The sequence below is a fragment of the Lepus europaeus genome, chromosome 14 (assembly GCF_033115175.1).
Source record: "Lepus europaeus isolate LE1 chromosome 14, mLepTim1.pri, whole genome shotgun sequence".
NCBI classification, from domain to species: Eukaryota; Metazoa; Chordata; class Mammalia; order Lagomorpha; family Leporidae; genus Lepus; species Lepus europaeus.
The window spans coordinates 7,590,522-7,612,227 of NC_084840.1; the positions used below are offsets into that span (position 1 = coordinate 7,590,522).

Consider the following 21,706-nt stretch of genomic DNA (forward strand, 5'->3'; position numbering starts at 1 on the left):
GAAAGGCAGAGTGACAGAGAGAGAGAGAGAGAGAGAGAGAGAGAGATCTTGGATATGCTGATTTACTCCCAAATGCATACAATATCTAAGGCTGGGCCAAGCCTTAGCCAAGCTTTTGGAACTCCTTCCCAGTCTCCAGTGTGGATACCAGGAATCCAAATATCTGGGCAATCTTCTGCTGCCTTCCCAGGTGCTAACCTGGAAGCTGGATTAGAAGCAGAGCAGCAGGCACTCCAACTGGCCTCTGATAGGGAATACAGACATCCAAGGGGAAGCTTACTGGCTGCGTTATAATGCCTGCCCCTCTTCCACTTCTTTCCATAATCTTGCTTTGGTTTCTAACATGGTGTTGAAGTATTGCACATGGACTAACTGACGTTGGGAAGAGAAACATGCACAAATGGGCATGCACTCTTTGCAATGCTGGATCAAGTTTCCTATTTAATAAAGACAGCAAGAAGAGTCCGTTGATAAGAAAGGCAAACAGAGGAGCAATGCATACTGCAGAGCTCACTTGAGACTCCCTGAGTCCTACAAGTCACTCTGTGGATGCCACAGGGAGACATGGTGACAAGTCCTATTCACAATGGCTCTTGTCAGATACTATATTTTATCCTGGAGCCAAACTCTTAGGGCTTCTATACATATGGAAGAAGGACTTAAAGGATTTGCCTCTAGTTCTTCCATTTAACAGTATTTACAGAAATATGGTTATTCTATTTATTATACCAAAATCAGTGGCAATGAGGCCATAATACCAATATTGGGGTGGGAATAGAGCACAGGCATCCCTGAGAAGTCTCTGCTCCAGCTTCCCAGTGTCCCCAAACCACATTCCTCTGTTGATTCACTCATGTTAAAGCCTTGTGCACATGCTTTATTTTTTCACCATGCTTTCTATCTCTTTCTCTCTTTCTCTCTTTCTCTCTTTCTCTCTCTCTCTCTCTCTCTCTCTCTCTTTCTTTCTTTCTTTCTTTCTTTCTTTCTTTCTTTCTTTCTTTCTAACACAAGGGAATATACTGTTTTTACACAGGAAAAAATTCCCTCTAAATTTCCTGAATCAAAAAAAAAATTAAAAATAAGTGTCTGGATTTTGTTTTGCACTTTTGATAAAGACATGGTATAGTGAAATGTTTGTCAAATATAAAGGTAAACAAGAGCAAGTCCCATGAGAAATGGAAACTATTGGTCTGCAAAACTATTGGAGGGAAACCACACAGTAATTTGAACAGGGAAAGTTTAATACAAGGAATTTGGGGCTGGCACTGTGGCGGAGCGTATAAGGCTGCCGCCTGCAGTGCCAGCATCCCATTTCTAGTCCCGGCTGCTCCACTTCCAATCCAGCTCTCTGCTATGGCCTGGGAAAGCAGTAGAAGATGGCCCCAGTCCTTGGGCCCCTGAATCCATGTGGGAGACCAGGAGGAAGCTCCTGGCTCCTGGCTTCGGATTGGCGCAGCTCCGGCCATTGTGGCCATCTGGGGAGTGAACCAGTGGGTGGAAGACTCTCTTTCTGTCTCTGCCTCTCTCTCTCTCTACCTCTGCCTCTCTGTAATTCTGCCTTTTAAATAAATAAATACATCTTTAAAAAGAAGAAACAAATGAATTTAGTAACTGCAGCATGGGTTGGAGTAGCAAGCAATTGGTTAGTATGATGCGAACTCTGAGGAAGACTGGAATGGAGGCTGTAAAGAACATGCACTTCCAAGGACAGAATAGAGCAGCTGAGGAGGAAGCCTCACCAGGGCTGTGGCGGAGGACCTCTGGAAGAGGCAAGGGAAAGAAAGGCAGGCTTACTGAATGACACAGAGGTGGCAGGGTGCCACATCCACTGAACCTGGTAGATTCTGCCCTACGTGGTGCTGGGTGCTATGTCACTGAGCCTCTGCTGTGACACAGCAGATTCATATTCTAACATCCTCTCCAGTGCCCTCTACCTACAGAGCTTCTCCGCCCACTGGCAGAAGAGGAAGAGCCAAAGGCTAGGTCCATCTTCAGAGAGCAGTCGAGTAAGGAGAATTTGGAGCTAGGGGACGAAAAGGTTATAGGCATTAAAGAAACTGTGTTGACTCAAGATCAGGGAACAAGAAAATGTATTGAAACTAAAATACTAGAATGAGCCCAGTATGGCCACATCTGTAGGTTTTACGGGAGAAACTTGAAGGTTAGGCTTTTGTCTGAAATAGCCCATAGTTTTAGTAATCCAACTGTGCGTTGGCCAAAACAGTATCCCTGTGAGTCAAATTGTGCTGATTTTGCTTAGAGCGCTGTAATGATAGCCTAATGGCACATGTTCAGATGCCAACTCTACCCCAATGAAACACTGTCAATGGGCTAAAACAGCATGTCCGATGAAAACAGGTGAGGCAGGACTTGGGATGCAGATTCCTTATATTCTAGGGCTCACCATCTTTTACTTCATCTATTCCTTAATCCACTCTAACTCTCTTTATAAGAACTGTAACTCGGTGCGGCAGGCGCCATGTCCGGCAGGGAAGGTGGCAAGAAGAAGCCCCTGAAACAGCCCAAGAAGCAGGCCAAGGAGATGGATGAGGAAGATAAGGCTTTCAAGCAAAAACAGAAAGAGGAGCAGAAGAAACTCAAGGAGCTAAAAGCAAAGGCGGCGGGGAAGGGCCCCCTGGCCACAGGTGGAATTAAGAAATCTGGCAAAAAGTAAGCTGTTCCTTGTGCCTGAAGTGACGATGCCCTTGATTGCATTCCTAGCTAAACATCTCGATTCCGGGCCATAACATCTTATGCCACCCGTAGTTAGAATGAAGTGTTAAGAGTTAAGTGTTACCTTGGAGCCTGTTGTACATTTACAAATAAAATTTTGTAAAAAGGGGAATAAACCCCACTGTACTGTAAAAAAAAAAAAAAAAAAAAGAACTGTAACTCTTTATAGAGACCCTGCCAGTGCTGGTTAGACATGGTTTGAGTGATTAAATTTAATTAATAGTATTATTGAGTCATAGGTTTATTTGCAACCTAAACATTTGAATTACATGTAGCAACTGTATTATCTAAAATACTTGAAGCCTGATGCTATTAGCGGCCACTTGTTTACATTCCATGAAATCACTTTCTTAAGCCAATCTTTGCGTTGTTGGTGACCCTATTATTTGTTACCCTCCTATGCCTCTGTATGTGATGTGGTTTCACATTTTTTGAGCGGGTTTAATTGTGGAAGAACACCATGTTACTTGAAATGCATTTTCTGTGTATAGAGCATTAAAAATAATTATTGAGATTGTAGAAATAGAAAATATGAGTAACTGACATCTGTATCTCAGTGCTGTTTAGTCAGCCATGCTGGAAGCGTTGCAATGACTGGTTTGGACGCCTCTTTTTTGCTTGGTCTGAGAACTCAGTGTGTTTCACTATGCTAGCATACCGCACACACCGCTCTAACTTTTGTTTGTTTCTCTGGTTCCTAAACAAAGGCGCATACTTCTTATATTCAAGGAAGATATAAAATGTTTATTTAATTATTTCTGATTTCAAATGTATGGCTATGGGAGTCAAATTAAACAATCAGTGAATGCACAGAGTAATGAATTTTGAATGAATTCGTTTCCATTTATGATCGCTTTCCAATATTCAATTAACTGCATTTAACAAGGATAGAGAAATGCATATAAATATATTAAAATAATTTAAATAATTATAATTTAAATTTCTTCATATTACATATGTAAGGAATCATCTTTACTATTTTTAAAATATTTTATATTTACTTTTATGGATTCAGTTTTTAAAAGACTTTTTCCTCCAAATGATAATTTAACTTTTCCAACAGTGCAGACTGCTTTAGGATGTTAGAAGTCAGAAATGTTATTTTAAGAAATAATTTAAAATATATTTTAAAGTATTAGATTTTTCTCTTTATGTGGGAAGGAAAGTTATAAAAAAATCCCATGTTTAAATTATTAATTTTGTCATTGTAATTCATACCTGACATTTAAGTGTCATTTAGTAACTGAGTTTTGTAGTTTTAAAAAGCCTTTCTGAGTCTCCTAGTTCCTATCCCACATTTTTAATCCCAGACAAAACAATTTTTAATAATTTTGCTGCAGGTTCCTATCTTTATTTCTGTATGTATAAGTGCTTTATTTGATTTATATTTTGAAAAGGTACCAACTAATTTTTGATAATGAATATTAGGAATTTATTTCGCTTACCCTTTTCCCTAATGCATCAGGATAAAACATATACATATATTTATAAAATTAGACTATTTTATTACTCTTTAACTGTCCTCTGTCAGTATTTTATCTCGGTTCCATTTTATGCTGCAGTGACTAGCTGACAGTTTAGATACCCAGAAGTACAAAGTGCTTCCTAGGATCTGTGTTAGATTTAAGGATCCCTATCATTTTGCTAATAAAAGTGTGTTTCTTCCTTTTTTCCCTCATTTTCAACCATAAAGCTCCTTATTGTTAAATTGCTTTGTGTTATTTTGCTCAATTGCTGGTGACCTCAATCTGCCACAGCAACGGCTATTCATTTTCTCTGTTCAGAATCTTAGAGCTAATTACTGGAACGCCTTCAATCAGATTCCACATCAGCTGAAGTAATGCAGCAGAGAGCCCTTAGACAATCTCCCACATATAATACAAATAAATAAAATAACAACATAAAATAAGTAAAATAAATTAAAACAACATAGTGCAGGCATTCAGCCTGACATTTAAGACTCTGATAAGATGCCCATGTCCAGGATCAGAGGAACTGGGTTCACTACCCTGTGCTGGCTCCTCATTCCAGGAACACAGCCTTGCACTGATGCAATCTGGGAGCAGCTTTGATGACTGCAGTTCTGGGTTCCTGTCACCCACATGGGAGGTCTGGGTTGCTGTCATGGCTCTGGGTTTCAGCTCTGGCTTAGCCCCCCGCTGATGAAGGCATTTGAAATGGGAACTAGAACATGGAAGATACCTCTCTCTCTCTCTCTCTCTCCACCCCCCCCTTCTGCTTGTTAAATAAATTATGAAATTATGTTAAACAAATTTAAAATAATTTAAATGCTTTTATTGTTTCCTAAGATGTAAAAATAAAAGTACTATTATACTTTAAGCATTAAAAAGGAGACAATGAATGAAAGATGAGATTTTAGTAGCTGAAACTCAGTTCTAAACTTTATAAATGGCTGTTTTAAGAGACAGTATCAGAAATTATTTTCAGAAAAAATATCTCATCCAGAAAACAGAAGCAATAACATAAGCAGAGTCTAATATCTACCTTAAAGTCACAGATTGGCATGTATATAACAGTTCTATGGGTGGAAATTTGTCCTCCACCAAATTAATATATTGAGGTGCTAACTGCTCAGTGATGGTAGTTGGAATAGGGGGGTTCTCTCAGAGGTAATTAATTTTCTCTGAAATCATGATCATATGGCCCCCACGATGGGATTAATGCCATTATAAGAAGAGACAACAATGGTTTCTCTCCCTCTTCCCCTCTCATCTCTTTCATGATCTCTGTCAACTACAGGAGGACATAGCTCAAGGCAGCTAACTTGCTAAAAGCCAAGAGACAGCCTTTTGCTGGCAGCTTGACCGTGGACATCTCAGACTCCAGAACTGTGAGAAATACATATTCATGTTGCCAAAGCAATGCTGCTATGGCAGCCTGAATTGAATCATGCAAGCCTGGACTGTATAATACTGGATTCATGCACTGTTTTCATAGCATGCATATTATTGAAATTATGCTTAATAATTGTTGATGCCCACATTTGCTTTTCCTAGGCTCTGTTTTCCTAAGAAATCCTCGCTCAATGTTCACTACTTCATTTCAGTAAAAATACAGAGATGAGTTCCATCATTTATCACTTCAACTTTCTTTTTTTAAAGATTAATTTACTTATTTGAAAGGCAGAGTGACAGAGGGAGAGAGAGAGAGGGAAACCAAGAGAAATCTTCAGTCTGCTGGTTCACTCCCCAAATGGCCACAATAATTGGGGCCGATCCAGACACGAGCTAGGACTCCATAGTTCCATCTGGGTTTCCCATGTGGGGAGCAGGGGCCCAAGGACCTGGCTGTCCTCCATTGCTATCCCAGGCATAGTAGCAGGGAGCTGGATCAGAAGAGAAGCTGCCAGAACTCGAACTGGTACTCCTACATAGGTTGCCAGTGCTTCCCGCAGCAACACTGTCCCGTGTGCCACATGGCGACATCCATCAATATGACTTGCTTTTAAATGTCTTTATATTGCTTATTAAAGTGAAGCTTTTCAAGAGATAATCTGCTGTACCCCATGTTAACAATTTGTGTTGTATTTTACAAAGCTTATTTTCCCACTGCAAGCAACATGCAAAATGTTGATGTTTCATACATAGTTGTCCAAATTCCCAGGTTTGAAAATTTAAGACATGTAATAAAATCATAACAAATACTGTAAAAAGTGCATTGGAAATCCCAGTGAAAAATATGGGAAGGCAAGGATTTTTAAAACTGGAAATTAAAATCCATTTTAATAAGTCTGAGGTCACTTATAGATGTTTTATTGGTTTGGGGACAAAATGAGAGCAAAACAGTAAATGAAATGGTGTTATATTCTAAGTTTGCCAAATAACATAATAGCTTTTAGTTACCCAATTGAAATTGTATCATTCTGTAAATTTACCAATTTGCTATCTCTTCGTACAAATTCATGTTTCCTAACTTTCAAAGGAAAATTTCCATTTTTTATTCTACACTTTAAAATTCTGAAATCTCAGGTTAGATTTCATCAAGACACACTAGATAAACTTGCTAAGTCCATTGGCACAAACACAAACTGGATAAAGCCCCTCCAAGGCATGAGTCCACCTTTGGAGATAAACATAAATGATGAATCACATTAGTTCAGGCATCTGCTCTTGAGTATGCACATCATCTGTGATACACAAATGTCACTTTGGCTGAAATGTCATGCATGGCTATTTGCCAAAACTGCTTACGTAGATGCATAAATAAGATATTCTCTCTCTCTCTCTCTCTCTCTCTCTCTCTCTCTCTGTCCCTCTCTCTTCCAGCAATCCTCAAACCTACTAATGGTGTGTCAATTCTGGCATAGGATAATAAGCCTAAGGGTTTATGTACTTATGTCCCATGCAAGCAGAAGCTAATTAATTGTACCATTCAATTACAAAAAACAGGGACTTGTCTAAGACCTGATAATTCTTAGTTTAACATGGGCTCAATCTAATTTATAACGTCAGCTAACAAGTCTGACTGGGTTTTCAGTATGGTAATTTTCGATTATTATTATCCTTGTTTCGAAACTGTTATTACAGACAAATCAGATCCGGTTTGCACTTAAGTATCTCTTCACATGATGGGCTATGAAGAAACTGTTGCAATGTTTGAAAACTTCTGACTTTGGAGGAGCAATTGTCATAAGCAATAGGAAACCAGAGGCAGAAATGCACAGATTATGCCCCAGCAGGATATTATCGAGACAAGAACGCTCTGCAGCTTTACTAAGGAAGATTATTACCAATAGTAAATTCTAGATTTGAGATAACATTTTTGAGTCAACAAGAATCTTTGGTACAAATCAAGCATTTTACCTTGCAATTTTAATATAGTAAAATAAACAACAAGAGAGGCTGTAAATCTTTTCATAAATAAAAGTTAACTATTTGCCCCAGATTGGGAACAGGTGTAGTACCCTTCTGCTACCTTTTCTTTTTTTTGTTTTTCCATCTGTTCATGCCAGAAAACTCAAAGTCTCAGCCATATCCAACAGCCACAGCCTTGCATTCTGCACTTGCAGGTGAACATCCCTATGGTGAGACCAGCACTGTTCTTCCACCAGTGCCAATCCTTACCCTTACCACATTTGGGGAAACCTTGTGCTCCTCCACAACCAGTTTACATCTCCTAAGCCTGGATCAGTTGACAGTAAACTGAAAAAAATGGAAATGTTTCTACTTAGCTACTATATGTCTGCACATTATCAGGAGACATCATTCTATATTGTATCAATATATTTAAAACACTTCATTCCTAATCCCAATATCTATAAAAATTGATGCTAAAAATTTTAAAATGCATAAGATAAATATTTATCTTAAAAATGTCATAAGCTATGTACAAATGGAATATAGACTTAATGTTTATCAGAAAGTTACTTCAGTATTTCTCAGGCCTATATTTTGATCTCTTCACATAGGTATTTAACCATTTTATCTGTGGTTGGTAATATGAGTTTTGTGCTTCATTTTCAGGAATGTTCATTGTTAGACTGAATGCTACAAATTGAATATAGAGTTTGACTACAGAATGCTTGTAATTAGAGATAACTTTTACAGCACTTGAAATTCATTTATTAATTGCTCATACTGTTCATTTACTCAGGGACTTACTGGTGCATGTTTAGTGACACAGCATGAAACAGAACTTACCATTTAAACACTAAAACGTGGGCAACAGGAGGAATCCAGAAATTTGAGACAGGGAGAAGGGAAAATATATGGTATATATAGGGACCTCTGGGTACTTCTTCAGAAGGGTCTAAGTCGGGTCTGAATCATAGATTAAATGTATCAAGTGAATTCCTATCAAGCTGCAATTCAGAATGGATTTTTGGGTCCCAGACAACACCTGTAACATTTTGCCTCTGTTAAAGGGCACCACTGGCACAGAGTTTAAACACAGAAGCTAAAAATGCAGAGAGATTGTGATGTTTCAAGTCCTAGATTCACTATTGTACCTTCAAAATAGAGGGAAATTTTGGCCACATTCAGTCAAAATTTGTTTGATTCATATTTTTGTATTTGCTTATTCTCTACATAAATTCTAGCTTTTGGGGAAAAAGGCAGTTAGTGAGAGAGAGAGACAGAGAGAAAGGTCTTCCTTTTTCGTTGGTTCACCTCTCAAATGTGTACCTCGGCCAGTGCTGTGCCGATCCAGAGCCAGGAGCCAGGTGCTCCCTCCTGGTCTCCCATGCGGGTGCAGGGCCCAAGCACTTGGGCCATCCTCCGCTGCCTTCCTGTGGGGAAGGCTGAATCCAGAGAGGCTTAGAGGAAACTTCCTGAGCCTGCCTCGAATTTGAAAATCTAAGTTTCAAATCCCTGGTGGCAAACACCCCAGTCCCAGGACGCTTTTGCCTAATGGTCATTAAGGTGGTATAATAGGAGTGGCTAAGACCCTTTTGCACCACATCCCCCCACCCCTTGCCCGCATCCGCTCATCTGCTCCGTACCATCCGCTCTGTACCTCAGCTATACACACCTCCCTTTTACAATAAAGTGAGACCCTTCTTCCACTGGGCTCCACACTGCGCCTGATTGTCCCCCGGGTTTGGGGAAGGCTGAGTGGCGGGTGGCGCACTTCCCCTCCTCGGTCAAGGCAAGCTGCGGGCAGCCTGCCTAGTTCTCCGGCGGTGGTGAGGACCAGTCACGGCACCTTCCCAGGCCACAGCAGAGAGCTGTACTGGAAGAGGAGCAACTGAGACAGAACCCAGTGCCCTAACTGGGACTAGAACCCAGGGTGCTGGTGCCACAGAATTCTATTTACATCATTCTTCGTACTTTAAGGTCTGATTAAATTAAACTGTGCTTTCTAGTGAGCCAGCTCAAAGAGAGGAAAATAACATTTTTTTAAAAAAATTTTTTAGTGAAAGCATTTGAGGATGGGAATTAGTCCAACAATGCAGCTGGATTGCTTATCCAGTTGTCAGTTTGATTCTTTATCATTTAGTTTGATTTTACAATTGTGTTTACAGATTGTTAGTGTTCAAAAGCACTCTACTGGCTGCACCGCGGCTCACTTGGCTAATCCTCCACCTGCAGCACCTGCACTCCGGGTTCTAGTCCCGGTTGTGGTGCCGGGTTCTGTCCCGGTTGCTCCTCTTCCAGTCCAGCTCTCTGCTGTGGCCTGGGAAGGCAGTGGAGGATGGCCCAAGTGCTTGGGCCCTGCACCCGCATGGGAGACCAGGAGGAAGCGCCTGGCTCCTGGCTTCGGATCGGCACAGCACGCTGGCAGCAGCGGCCATTTGGGGGTGAACCAATGGAAAAGGAAGACCTTTCTCTCTGTCTCTAACTCTGCCTGTCCAAAAAGAAAAAAAAAAAGCACTCTACATACTATGAATTTGATAACTGATTAAAAATTTGGCAAATGTTTTCTCCAAGTGCTTCTAAGTAGATTCTATAAACAAACCCATACAGAGGGAGGTGCAGTGTGAATGATGATTTGCCCTAATGACTTCACAGTATTTAATGAATTCACTAAGAGACATGTTTAGGGCATTTTTTCCTCTCCATGGAGCTTTGGGAAATATATGAGAATATAGCTGACTTTCCACAAGAGGGCTTCATGTTTCAAATCAGCATTATCATACTTATTTGGCTGGATGCCCAGAAAAGTCTAGTGCTTGTTAGTTTATTGAATCAATAATATTTTTTACTGGGGTATTTAAACTCTTTTGGAGAAGAACTTCCAGATTTATATTGGTGCCTATCTATACATTTTGAGAAAATATAGGCACACATGTTCAAATATTAATGATCTGTGCATGTTTGTATGTGTATGGATCATCTATGTATGTATAACTGGTTGTAATTTTAGTGCTCTTCAAAAGATTTCTTTGTTCCAAGAACTTTTACATTTATTTGAGAAGAAGAGAGACAGACAGAGTTCCCTTCTGTTCGTTTACTCTCCAAATGCCCTCAATGTCATGGTTCAAGGCTGGGCCAGAGCTGAAGCTAGGGTCCAGGAATGAAATCCAGGGCTTCTATGTGGATGTCAGCAACTCACTTATCTGAACTGTCACCACCAGCTCCCAGAGTCTGTACTGGCAGGAAGCTGGAGTCAGGAGCCAGAGCCTGGAATCAAACTGAGCAGCTTTGATGTGGGATGCAGGCTTCTTAACCAGTGTCTAAGCATCTACCCCTAAGGAGCTTCTTCTTACTTACTTAGCTAGAAAATCTTTCCTCACAGGCTAAAGGATGCTCCCATATTGATATTAAAGCACTCTATGCAATTTTCACATTCTTATATTCTTATTTGAATTTTTAAAACCACAGAATTTTATCATATAAAATACCACATTTAGTATATAGTACTCAACTATTCCCATGATTCTAACTTGTTCTTGAAGTTATGATTGTTCATGATCCATTTCCTCCTGAATAAAAATCCATCTTATTCTAAGAAAGAGACCTCATGGGCTGGGTCACAGAATCCTGTGGTATCATCTCACAATGCAGGCACTGGGATACACTCTATAATCATAGCAGCCCCAGGAGTAATCGAACTTACACAAGAGAGATAATCTGTTCCTGATGAACGCTTCATCTTCCAGTTAGTAAAATTTTGTTAAACCCAGATAACCTGCTGACATGACACACCCTGCTTTAAACTGTGCAGGATATTTTTAAGAAGTAAGGCTGGTGCCACGGCTTGATTGGCTAATCCTCAGCCATAGCGGCCATTAGGAGAGTGAGCCAACAGAAACGGAAGACCTTTCTCTCTGTCTCTCTCTCACTGTCTAACTCTGCCTGTCAAAAAAAAAGTAGATCATGGTACTCATTGTCAAGGTATGACAGTGATGTATTAAAGCTTAAAAATACCTTGCTGGCTGGTGCCATGGCTCAATAGGCTAATCCTCTGCCTGTGGTGCTGGCACCCAGGGTTCTATCCCGGTTGGGGCGCCAGGTTCTGTCCCGGTTGCCCCTCTTCCAGTCCAGCTCTCTGCTCTGGCCCAGGAAGGCAGTGGAGGATGGCCCAAGTGCTTGGGCCCTGTACCCGCATGGGAGACCAGGAGGAAGCACCTGGCTCCTGGCTTCGGATCAGCGCAGTGCGCTGGTCACAGTGCGACGGCTGTAGTGGTCATTTGGGGGGGAGACCTTTCTCTTTGTCTCTCTCTCTCACTGTCTAACTCTGCCTGTCAAAAAAAAAATTGCCTTGCTGACCTTAATTGCTATAAATTTGCCTTTTATTCATGATAATTATCAAGTTTGAGTTCACCGAAGTTTGGCAGTCTTTCCATTCCTCCAGAAAATGTTGAGTGAGTTGTATTTTTTTAATATTCTATTTCAGCAAATCTTTTCAGATTTTTCTTAGCATTATAGCAATATAAATCAGGAAATGCTGTTTTATATGTGTAAATACATCACAGCTTGTTTATATTTAGCAAAACTTCCCATATATTCAGATGATATCCTGAAGGCAGAGTACTTGAAATGTCATCTAAATATGAAAGTATTACAAGTAGGGGAACATGAGACAATTAGACATTACTATTAAATAAATCTGAAGGTAGGAAGACTATATCCAAAATTTTAAAGCTGAATGGCATGTACTTCAGCTTAGTGATTGTACATATAATATGTTAGTTACATGTCAAAATTTACATGAAAGAGGAAAGGGAGGAAGAAAAGAAGGTGTGGAAAAGAGAGAAAGAAATTGTGTTTACTCTTTCTCATCTAATAAAAGAAATCTCTATGAAGGTTTTGACCCCTTGTAAGAGAAGTCAGTCTAAATCGTAGAGCTAATTTAAATGAAGACACATCTTAAGTTAGGGTAACTCTATTATATTCTGTTAAAAGCATCTTTTTTTTTGAAAAAGTTTTTTTTTTTAATTTAGTGAATATAAATTTCCTAAGTACAGCTTATGGATTACAAAGGCTTCCCCACCCACAACTTCCCCCCACCCGCAACCCTCCCCTTTCCCACTCGCTCTCCCCTTCCATTCCCATCAAGATTCATTTTCAATTCTCTTTATATACTGAAAATCAATTTAGTATATATAAAGATTTCAACAGTTTGCCCTCACATAGCAACACAAAGTGAAAAAAATACTGTTGGAGTACTAGTTATAGCATTAAATAACAGTGTACATCACATTAATGACAGAGATTCTGCAAGATATTTTTTTTAAAAAAAGATTGATTATTTTTCTATGTAATTTCCAATTTAAAACCAAGGTTTTTTTTTTTTTCATTTTCAATTATCTTTATATACAGAAGATCGCTTTAGTATATACTAAGTAAATATTTCATCAGTTTGCACCCCACACATTACCCCAATGTATAAAAATACTGTTTCAGTACTAGCTATATCATTACTTCACCTTTGACAACCTATTAAGGACAGATCCCACATGGGACGTAAGTACACAGTGACTCCTGATGTTGATTTAACAATTTAACACTCACAGTGAAAAGCATCTTTAAAACAGAGTTCTAATTCAATGTGTATTTTATGCACTGCTATTTCTTTTTTCTCCAACAATGCTTTCTTTGTGATAGACACATCTTCAGCCCTTTGAACTCCCTCAAAAGAGTGTGTGGAGGGGGCTGGTGTTCTGGTGTAGCCAACAATGACACCAACATCCCATTTGAATACTGGTTCCAGTCTCAGCTGCTCCACTCCCATCCAAGTCCCTGTGAATGTACCTGGGAAAGAGGCAGGAGATGGTCAAACTACTTAGTTCCCTGCCACCCACGTGGGAGACCCAGATGGAGTTCCAGGATCCTGGATTTGGCCTGGCCCAGCTCCAGCTGTCACAGCCATTTGAGGAGTCAACCAGTGAGTGGGTGATGTTTCTCTCTCTGTAAAATTCTGCCATGTGTCTACAACCAATTTATTTTTGACAAAGGAGCTAAAATCAATCACTGGAGTAAGCACAGTCACTTCAACAAATGATGCTGGGAAAACTGGATCATTATGTGCAGAAGTATGAAACTAGGCCTCCTACCTTATACTTTACAAAAAATTCCACTCAAAATGGGTCAAAGACCTAAATCTATGACGTGGTACCATCAAATAACTATAGAGCATTGGGTAAAATCTGGAAGAAATTGGCATAGGCAAAGACATATTGGAAAAGCCCCAAGAATCAGTCAATCGAAGCCAAAATTGAGAAATGGGATTACATCAAGCTGAGAAGATTCTGCACTGCTTAAGAAACACTCAGCAAACTGAAGAGACAACAGACAGAATGGGAGAAAATATTTGCAAACTACGCACTGATAAAGGGTTAGTATCCAGAATCTATAAAGAGCTCAAGAAATTTAATAGCATCAAACCAAACAATCCAGTTAAGAGATGTGCAAAAGGCATGAACAGACATTTTTCAAGAAAGGAAATTCAAATGACCAACAGACACTTGAAAAAATGCTTAGAACCACTAGCCATCAGAGAAATGCAAATCAAACCCACAATGAGGTTTCACCTCACCCTCATTAGAGACGGCTCTCACAAATAAATCAACAAACAATAAATGCAGGCATAGATGTGGGGAAAAAGATATCTAAACCACTGTTGGTGGGAATGTAAACTGGTGTAGCCACTTGGAAGACAGTATGGAGATACTTCAGAAATCTGAGGTATGCCTACCAGTTGACTCAGCCATCTCACTCCTAGGAATTAACCCAAAGCAAAAGAAATCAGTATATGAAGAGCTCTCTGTACCCCCATGTTCATTGCAGCTCAATCCACAATAGCTAAGCTATGGAATCAATACAGATGTCCATCAACTGAAGAACAGATAAAAGAATTATGGTATATATACATGATGGAGTACTACTCAGCTGTAAAAAACAAAAATGAAATTCTGTCATTTGCAACAAAATGGATGCAATTGGAAACCATTATATTTGGTGAAATAAACCAGTTCCTAAAAGACAGATATTGTCAATCAGATCCTGAGTATAGGTCACTGTCTAAGTCCTGGTTCCATGTCTACACCCATATCAGAAGGAAGTAGCCAGAGAGAAATCGGCACCCCTTCTCCTTATCTATACTCAGAGTCGGGACTGATGGAACAAGGACATAAGCCTCTGCTGTTCTCCCTCATTGCCCAAAGGAGACACACTCTGGAAGGTATTCCTTGCCCTTGAATCTCAGTTGGCCTCACACCCTATTGCCTTCATACCCTACCCCTTACAGCACCTGAAAGACCAGTTCCAGGAATTCCCCTCTGCCTGCTGCCCTCTACCCCACCCCAACCCCCATCCGCAGACTCCTAAAATATAAAAAGGCCTGGCCCCTGGGGGTCGGGGCGTTCTGCCACTTGTTCCATCATGGGCACCAGTGCAGTTGGTCACCCACCTCTATAGATTTATTTTCTCTGAAAAAACTCGGTCTGGCTATAAAAAAATCAGAAAAATATTATACATTTTTCCTAACTAATAGAGTACCTAAAATGTAATGTATTAGAGTGAAATGGAGATTTTGAGATTTGATTATTGTCTACAACCCTTGTTTTTTTCTTTTGAGGAACAGTGCTTTTTTTTTTTTCCCTAAAAATTATTTGCTGAACTCTTTTACTTAGTGTAGGGTTAACCTTATGATCATTAAGTAAACTGAAAGTAGATCTCTGTAAAAATTTACAGTGAGAATGTGAGAGGGAGGAGGAAGAAGGGTTGAATTTTGGGTGGGAGAGAAGGAAGTATTGCTATGTTCCTAAATCTGTATATATGAAATACACAAAACATAAATAAAATGAAAAAAGAAAAAACAGAAGAGGGAGTTCAGAGTGATGTAGAGAATGACACAGAGAGATATTCCTAGGATCTGCTTGGAATCTATATATTGCTTTAGTCTCATTCTAGGGTAGTGAGGTAAAACTGACAGTGATGTCATCATGACTGGAGGCAATAATTTCATTATTTGAGAAAAACTGTATCTAATAGCGACTCTTAATATATTTTTCTTAAATTTAATGTTAGCTTCAAATTTGAGAAGAAATTTTTTTTTGCCAATTTCCATCATAGGAAAAATTAAAGATATGCCGAGGAACATAAATGAGTTTATAGGATTCTAGTTTCCCTAACATTTCACTTCACTTAGAGTTAAGAAAATTTTGTGCAATGAGATTTAGCTGTATTGCTCATTTTGGTTTTAAAATAGGATTTTCGTGAAACTTATCTTGATTGTGGAATCAATAATAAATTGACCCATGAATAAATAAGAAAGTAAAAGCTTTTGAGCAATTAAAATAACATTATATGGTGATATATATTGTTTTCTTTACAATAGTCATTCAATCTACAATTCTAGTTAATATTTACATAGATAGCTATGGTTTTCTTTATTCATCTTATTTATCCCAGAGATAATTTTTCCTTTAAATTTAATGCATTTATTACAACGGTAAAGCATTAAAAGAGAATATCCTCTAGATTACGTTTACCAAAAAGGACAATAAATTTGACATAAGAAATTAAATTTTATTTTAATTTAAGATTCTCTTAGATTGATACAGAAGACATTGCTTTAATTTTTTGTCTTCATTAACCTGAACTTATTATGCACATAGTAACCACGATGAAAGAAGAAACATTCCAATTATGATTTCAAAATAAATGTTATAAAGAATATACAATCAGCTCTTCATAGCCAGGGGTTTTCAAGCATCACAGGTTAAAGATATCTGGGGGAAAAAATGGCTCTGTGCTGAACATTTACATACCTTTTTCTTATAATTTTGTAAACCATAAAATATAGCAACTATTTACAAACCACTTATACTGTGTTAGATGTTGTAAGTTACCGGGAAGAGATTTGAAGTATAGGAGAAGGTGTGGAACTGTTCGATGCAAATACTATTCCAGTTTACATGTGGAACTCTGGTGTCTGCAGATTTTATCTGTTAGGGAAGGGGCCCAGTTCCCCATAGATACTAAGGGGCAGCTGTATGATTTTAATGAAGATTTTTAAAAGTTTCCAAAATAAACCACATTAATGATAAACCTTATGCATACAGAATAAGCCAATATAGGACTTTAAGTAAACTTAGTCTTTTATGGCAATTTTTTTTCTTTTTTTAGCAGTACACATTTTAGCCAAGTTTATTGAAGAGAAATACACTTGCCAGACCAGGCTGGCATCTCTGGAAAAAACTGAGAGCCCAGTCTGCCTGTTTTTCTGGATTTGGATACTGGCCCTCCCTATACCCCCCCCCCCCCTTCCTGGGATATGGCTGTGTGGATGGATTCCTGCCTCTGGGATTCCTAAGTTTCCCCCAAGAACTTCACAGTGGCCCTAATCACCTCCTTGGTGCAGGGTCTGGAAGATTTCCTTAAGCTTTCCCCAGGAGAGGGCTGGGACCCATCCACCGAGGCTATGGAACCATAATAAGACATTCCATGCATAAATGCGGGTTTGCTACCATGGTTTGCTTCTATGTTTATTCCCTCATTTAACCACACAAAAATTCCCTTTTTTATTTGGCCCCTCTCACACACATAGGCTAACATCCAGGTAGTTTCCTTACTGCAAAAATATTACCCAAAGTTTCTCTTTACATGCATGTTCTGTGACATATTGTCTTTTTTTTTTTTAAATTGGTATTTTCATTTTATCATTATAGTGAAACTAGACTGATACATTTCAAAATCTGTCAGAGAATGGGTGATTTAATATCAGTCCTATAATAATTTTGTTTCTGTCTTTAAGCTCTTGATTAGACTATTTTAATTATTGTTTAAACTAGTAGTAAGTTTTTTAAGGTTTTTATTTAATGAATACAGATTTCATAGATACAGCTTTGAGGAATATCGTGTTTCTTCCCCCCATTCCCGCCCTCCCACCCCTACTCTTATCCCGCCTCCTAATCTCTCTCTCATTCCATTTCTCATTAAGATTCATTTTTAATTCACTTTATATACAGAAGACCAACTCTATACTAAGTATTATCTTTCATTCTATATACAGAGGTTGAACAATTACTGTATTTGTTAGGTATTAGAATACAATAACTTTGCTTTTTATTTCTTTAGTCTTCTCATTGAACTTATTAAACTGATTTTGTCATTAATATTTATAAAAAGAAATAAATGGGTCTTAGAAAGGTTAAATAATTGCCTAAGATCAGTCAGCTAAAAAGAGACAAAGAGAGCCTCTCTCAAACCTCTGTTCCAAGCCTTTGGGAAAAACATTAAAAATTTAAAGAGTATTTTTTTCTTCCAAAACAAATTTTCCAATGAAGTTTTATAAAAAAATAGAAGCACAGAAACACCAAAGGAGATTTCCAGGTAGAATTGAGGGTGCTGAGCAAGCTTATGGATGTTGTATCCCTTAGCTCATTGCTGCAGAATTAACCACACGTCATAGAACTTTTTCTAATGCTTACAAACCTCAAATCATATACTCTCCAAACCAAACACTTGAGTCAGATGTTCTTCTGCATGCACAATTTCCTAAGCAGTCCAAAAGTATTGGGCAAATACATCCAAGTACTGATATGAATTGATTCTCCAAAAACTGAATTAAATTTGAGGGTTGCAGGTTTTTATTTGCTAATGTCTTCCTAGCTTTTGAGATAATGTTTACTTATCTGATCTTTGAAAATTTTAAAAATAATCCTATATTCTTTCTTGCTGAGCATGATAAAAATATATCCATGTGAAAATATTAGATTATTTAGTATTCATTACTCCATTTTCTGATAGCAAGAATCCTAATCTTACTGGGGACAGATTTCAAAAACTAATTAGGAAAAGCTATTGTTTCTACCTTTATACTATTAAATCAAAGACCCTGGTCCCTTAGTTATAATTTGAAAGATCCTGGAGAAGGACTATTAATGTTTCCAGTGACCCAGGAAATCTCCATCCCTAGACTAGTCCAGAATATTTAGATGCACACAGCGGCCAACCGTGAACCATGCAGTGGGAAAGGTTGGATGCAGCCCTGTAAAGTGGAAGGACGCTGGGCAGGCCTTTTGTCTTCCATGATTGGTAAGACTTACTAAAATTTCAAATCACAAAAAAGCTAAACAAAATATTGATTAACAAATGAAAGGGGAAGGAAACATATATTGACCTGCAAGTCTTTGAACACACAGTGCAGGCTTTAGTACAGCTTTAACTGGGGTTCACACATGGTCTCCTTGCCTTGTCTTCCCGTGCCAGTTTATTTCCCTTAGGATTTGTTTTGTTCAAAGCCTCACATTGTGTTATGATGTTGGTGGCAGCTCCAGAACTTTTATGTGATCAGCATCAAATTTATGGGAAGATAGGGGACTCTATGGAGCTGGTATTCCTAAGAAAAATCTCAGGAAATTTTCTTCTTCTCGGCATATATCATGTGTCCATTCCTAAAGAAATCACTCGGAGTGTGGGTGTTCAGTGTAGTGGTCAGAACAGTGCACGGTGTGCCCACCTCCCATAATAAAATCCATATCCTCCGTCCTGCTAATGTGCACCCCGGGAGGTCACAGGTGATGGCTCAAGTAGTTGGGTTCTTGCCACTCGTGTGGGAAACAGAGAATTTCAGGCTCTTGGCTTCACCCTAGTTACAGCCCTGACTACTGGAAGCATTTAAGGAGTGAACCACAGGGTCGATGATCTCTCTGTCTCTCAATCTCTGACTTTCAAAAAATAAATAGAATTTATTTAGATAAATAGATAAATAGAATTTTAAAAAGAAAATCTGGCTTAAGAAAATGTGTGCACTGCTTGGCTTCGTAACACCTGAGCTAGTCCCTTAGGCAGGCCATTGAGCAAGAATAAGAAAGAGTATATGCTGGATTGCAGTCATTAAAAGATGAGATGCACCAGATATCCAGGTTCACACACATACTTCTTATGCCAACGTGTTAAAATACATTCATTTTCACAGTTCCCTGAACCACATGCGTGTCTTTTTCACCAATGTGTGCAACAAAACATCCAAACCTGGATTCCTCAGTAGTTTACATTTCTTTGTTTTGGGTTCAGATGTGGTTCACAAGGCTAAATAATGAGTTTACTTACAACACACTAAATAAATAAGACAGATAAGCAAACATAACAATTATTAGAGCAACAAAATGCAGTTATTTGTACTTTGGAAATGGAAGGAGAATGAACAAAGAATGTACATTTAGAATTTAGCTGAACAGAGCTTTGTCTTGTTTGAATGACGTACTGCATTTTAATATCATAGTGCATTAGTGCTTCCTCTTGTTTGTAAGATTTTGTTACTAAGGAAATCAGTTCTTGATATATCTCTTATGGATGAAGTATTGCTGATTTTTTCATCAAATTGGTAAATTCATGTTCACAGTCATTTAATTTGTGGCAGGAGAATTTCAAGTATTATTTTACATATATTGAAAGAAAATAGCAGAATTACTTTTATTTAATTAAATCAATATTTTCAATTTATGGCGTCTGTAATTTATAATCCTTGTGCCTTTTTCCCATCATGAGTTTGCGATGGTTTCTCATTTATCCTCTATAAAGTAAGGAACGCTGCATACTGCAGAATAAATTGACCGACCTCACACAAAGAAGTCCACCTCACTGTGTGCCTGGAGGAAGTTCTGAGGCTCTGAAATGCACTTCAGCTCAGCTTCCACTTCTGGGGTTTCTGAAGATAAATCATTATCTTTTTAATGCCTTAAGAGAACAACATGCTGTTGTAAGAAAAATCAGAACGATTATAAGCAAGCTTTGGTTAGATCCCAAGGAAGTTCAGAGGATCTGACAGTTAACAGTAGACCTGAAACCTCCCACTGACCATTTTCTACAAGAAGAGTTTATTGTGTTTATATCTTTTTAAAGAAATTATTGTTTTGTGTTTTTGAAACAGCAAAGAATAAATGGTAAACTAGGGTAACTTCATATCTAATTCTTATTGATTAATTGTTACAAATACAAGTGACATTGTAAGTACAATTATTTCTGGAGTCGTTTAGAGAATTAGAATTAGGGGTAGAAATTCAGAATCTCATTACTAGAAATCGTGAAAACAGGAAGACTGATTTCTGCCAGTGCTATGCATATGCACTATATACACGGTCTTTTAAAAACTCATGGGAAATACAGATTATTAAAAAGCTATGCATGGGCTTAAATAGTTGTTTGCACCACAATAAATTTATCTTTTAATTCCATTTTTCTATATGCTTCTGAACACCCTTCATTTATCAAAAACACAATATTTAGAAGGCTCTTTAATCCAGTGTTCTGAATGAGATCATCCAGAGAATGAGAATACAAGAAAAAAAAAGAAACGAAAATTAGGCTATGTGCAAGGTTCAATAATCAGGAACAGAAGAATAAACTATCTAAAGTAATTTAATAACAATGTAGCACTGTGGAGGCAACAGCATAGTCTGAATTTTCCAAGTGTCAGAAGGCTAATGTGTCTTACTAGGGGCTGGCCTCTCTGATCCAAATAAAGGCAGCCTGTCCAGAACAACGGGGTGCATCACCATCCTTTTTGCCACCAAGAGGTAAGAAAGGGACTTAAATTTGCCCATTGTTGGGTCTGGCGCTGTGGCTTAGAAGGTAAAGCTGCTGCCTGCAGTGACAGCATCCCAGCTGGATGCTGGTTGGAGTCCTAGCTGCTCCACTTCCCATCCAACTCTCTGCTGTGACCTGGGAAAGCAGTAGAAGATGGCCCAAGTGCTTGGGCTCCTACACTCACCTGAGAGACAGGGAAGAGTTAGTGGATGGGATCACTCTCTCTCTCTCTCTCTTTCTCTTTCTCCCTCTCTCTGCCTTTCATGTAAATTAAAAACAGCTGCCACTAATAAAAAGAGAGTAGTTTTAAGGGAAAATAAAGAGAACAACTGAGGGACTGGAGACAATATAATTCTTTCAGAAAGTTTCGGGAAACAGATGGGTAGAGGAATGCAGTTGGAGGGGATTACACACTCAATGGAAACTACTCTTAAGAGAAAATAATGTTGGCCAGCTCCATGGCTCACTTGGTTAATCCTCCACCTGTGGCGCTGGCATCCCATATAGGCGCTGGGTTCTAGTCCTGGTTGCTCCTC

The 21,706-nt window shown here is 38.7% G+C and overlaps 1 protein-coding gene across 1 annotated transcript; it reads left to right on the forward strand.

The window, feature by feature from the left end:
• The first annotated feature begins 2,470 nt into the window (after positions 1-2,470).
• LOC133773705 (translation machinery-associated protein 7-like) lies at positions 2,471-2,860 on the forward strand. The gene has a single exon (XM_062211288.1). The coding sequence runs from the start codon at positions 2,480-2,482 to the stop codon at positions 2,672-2,674; it is 195 nt and encodes a 64-aa protein (XP_062067272.1). The 5' UTR covers positions 2,471-2,479; the 3' UTR covers positions 2,675-2,860.
• The last annotated feature ends 18,846 nt before the right edge of the window (positions 2,861-21,706 follow it).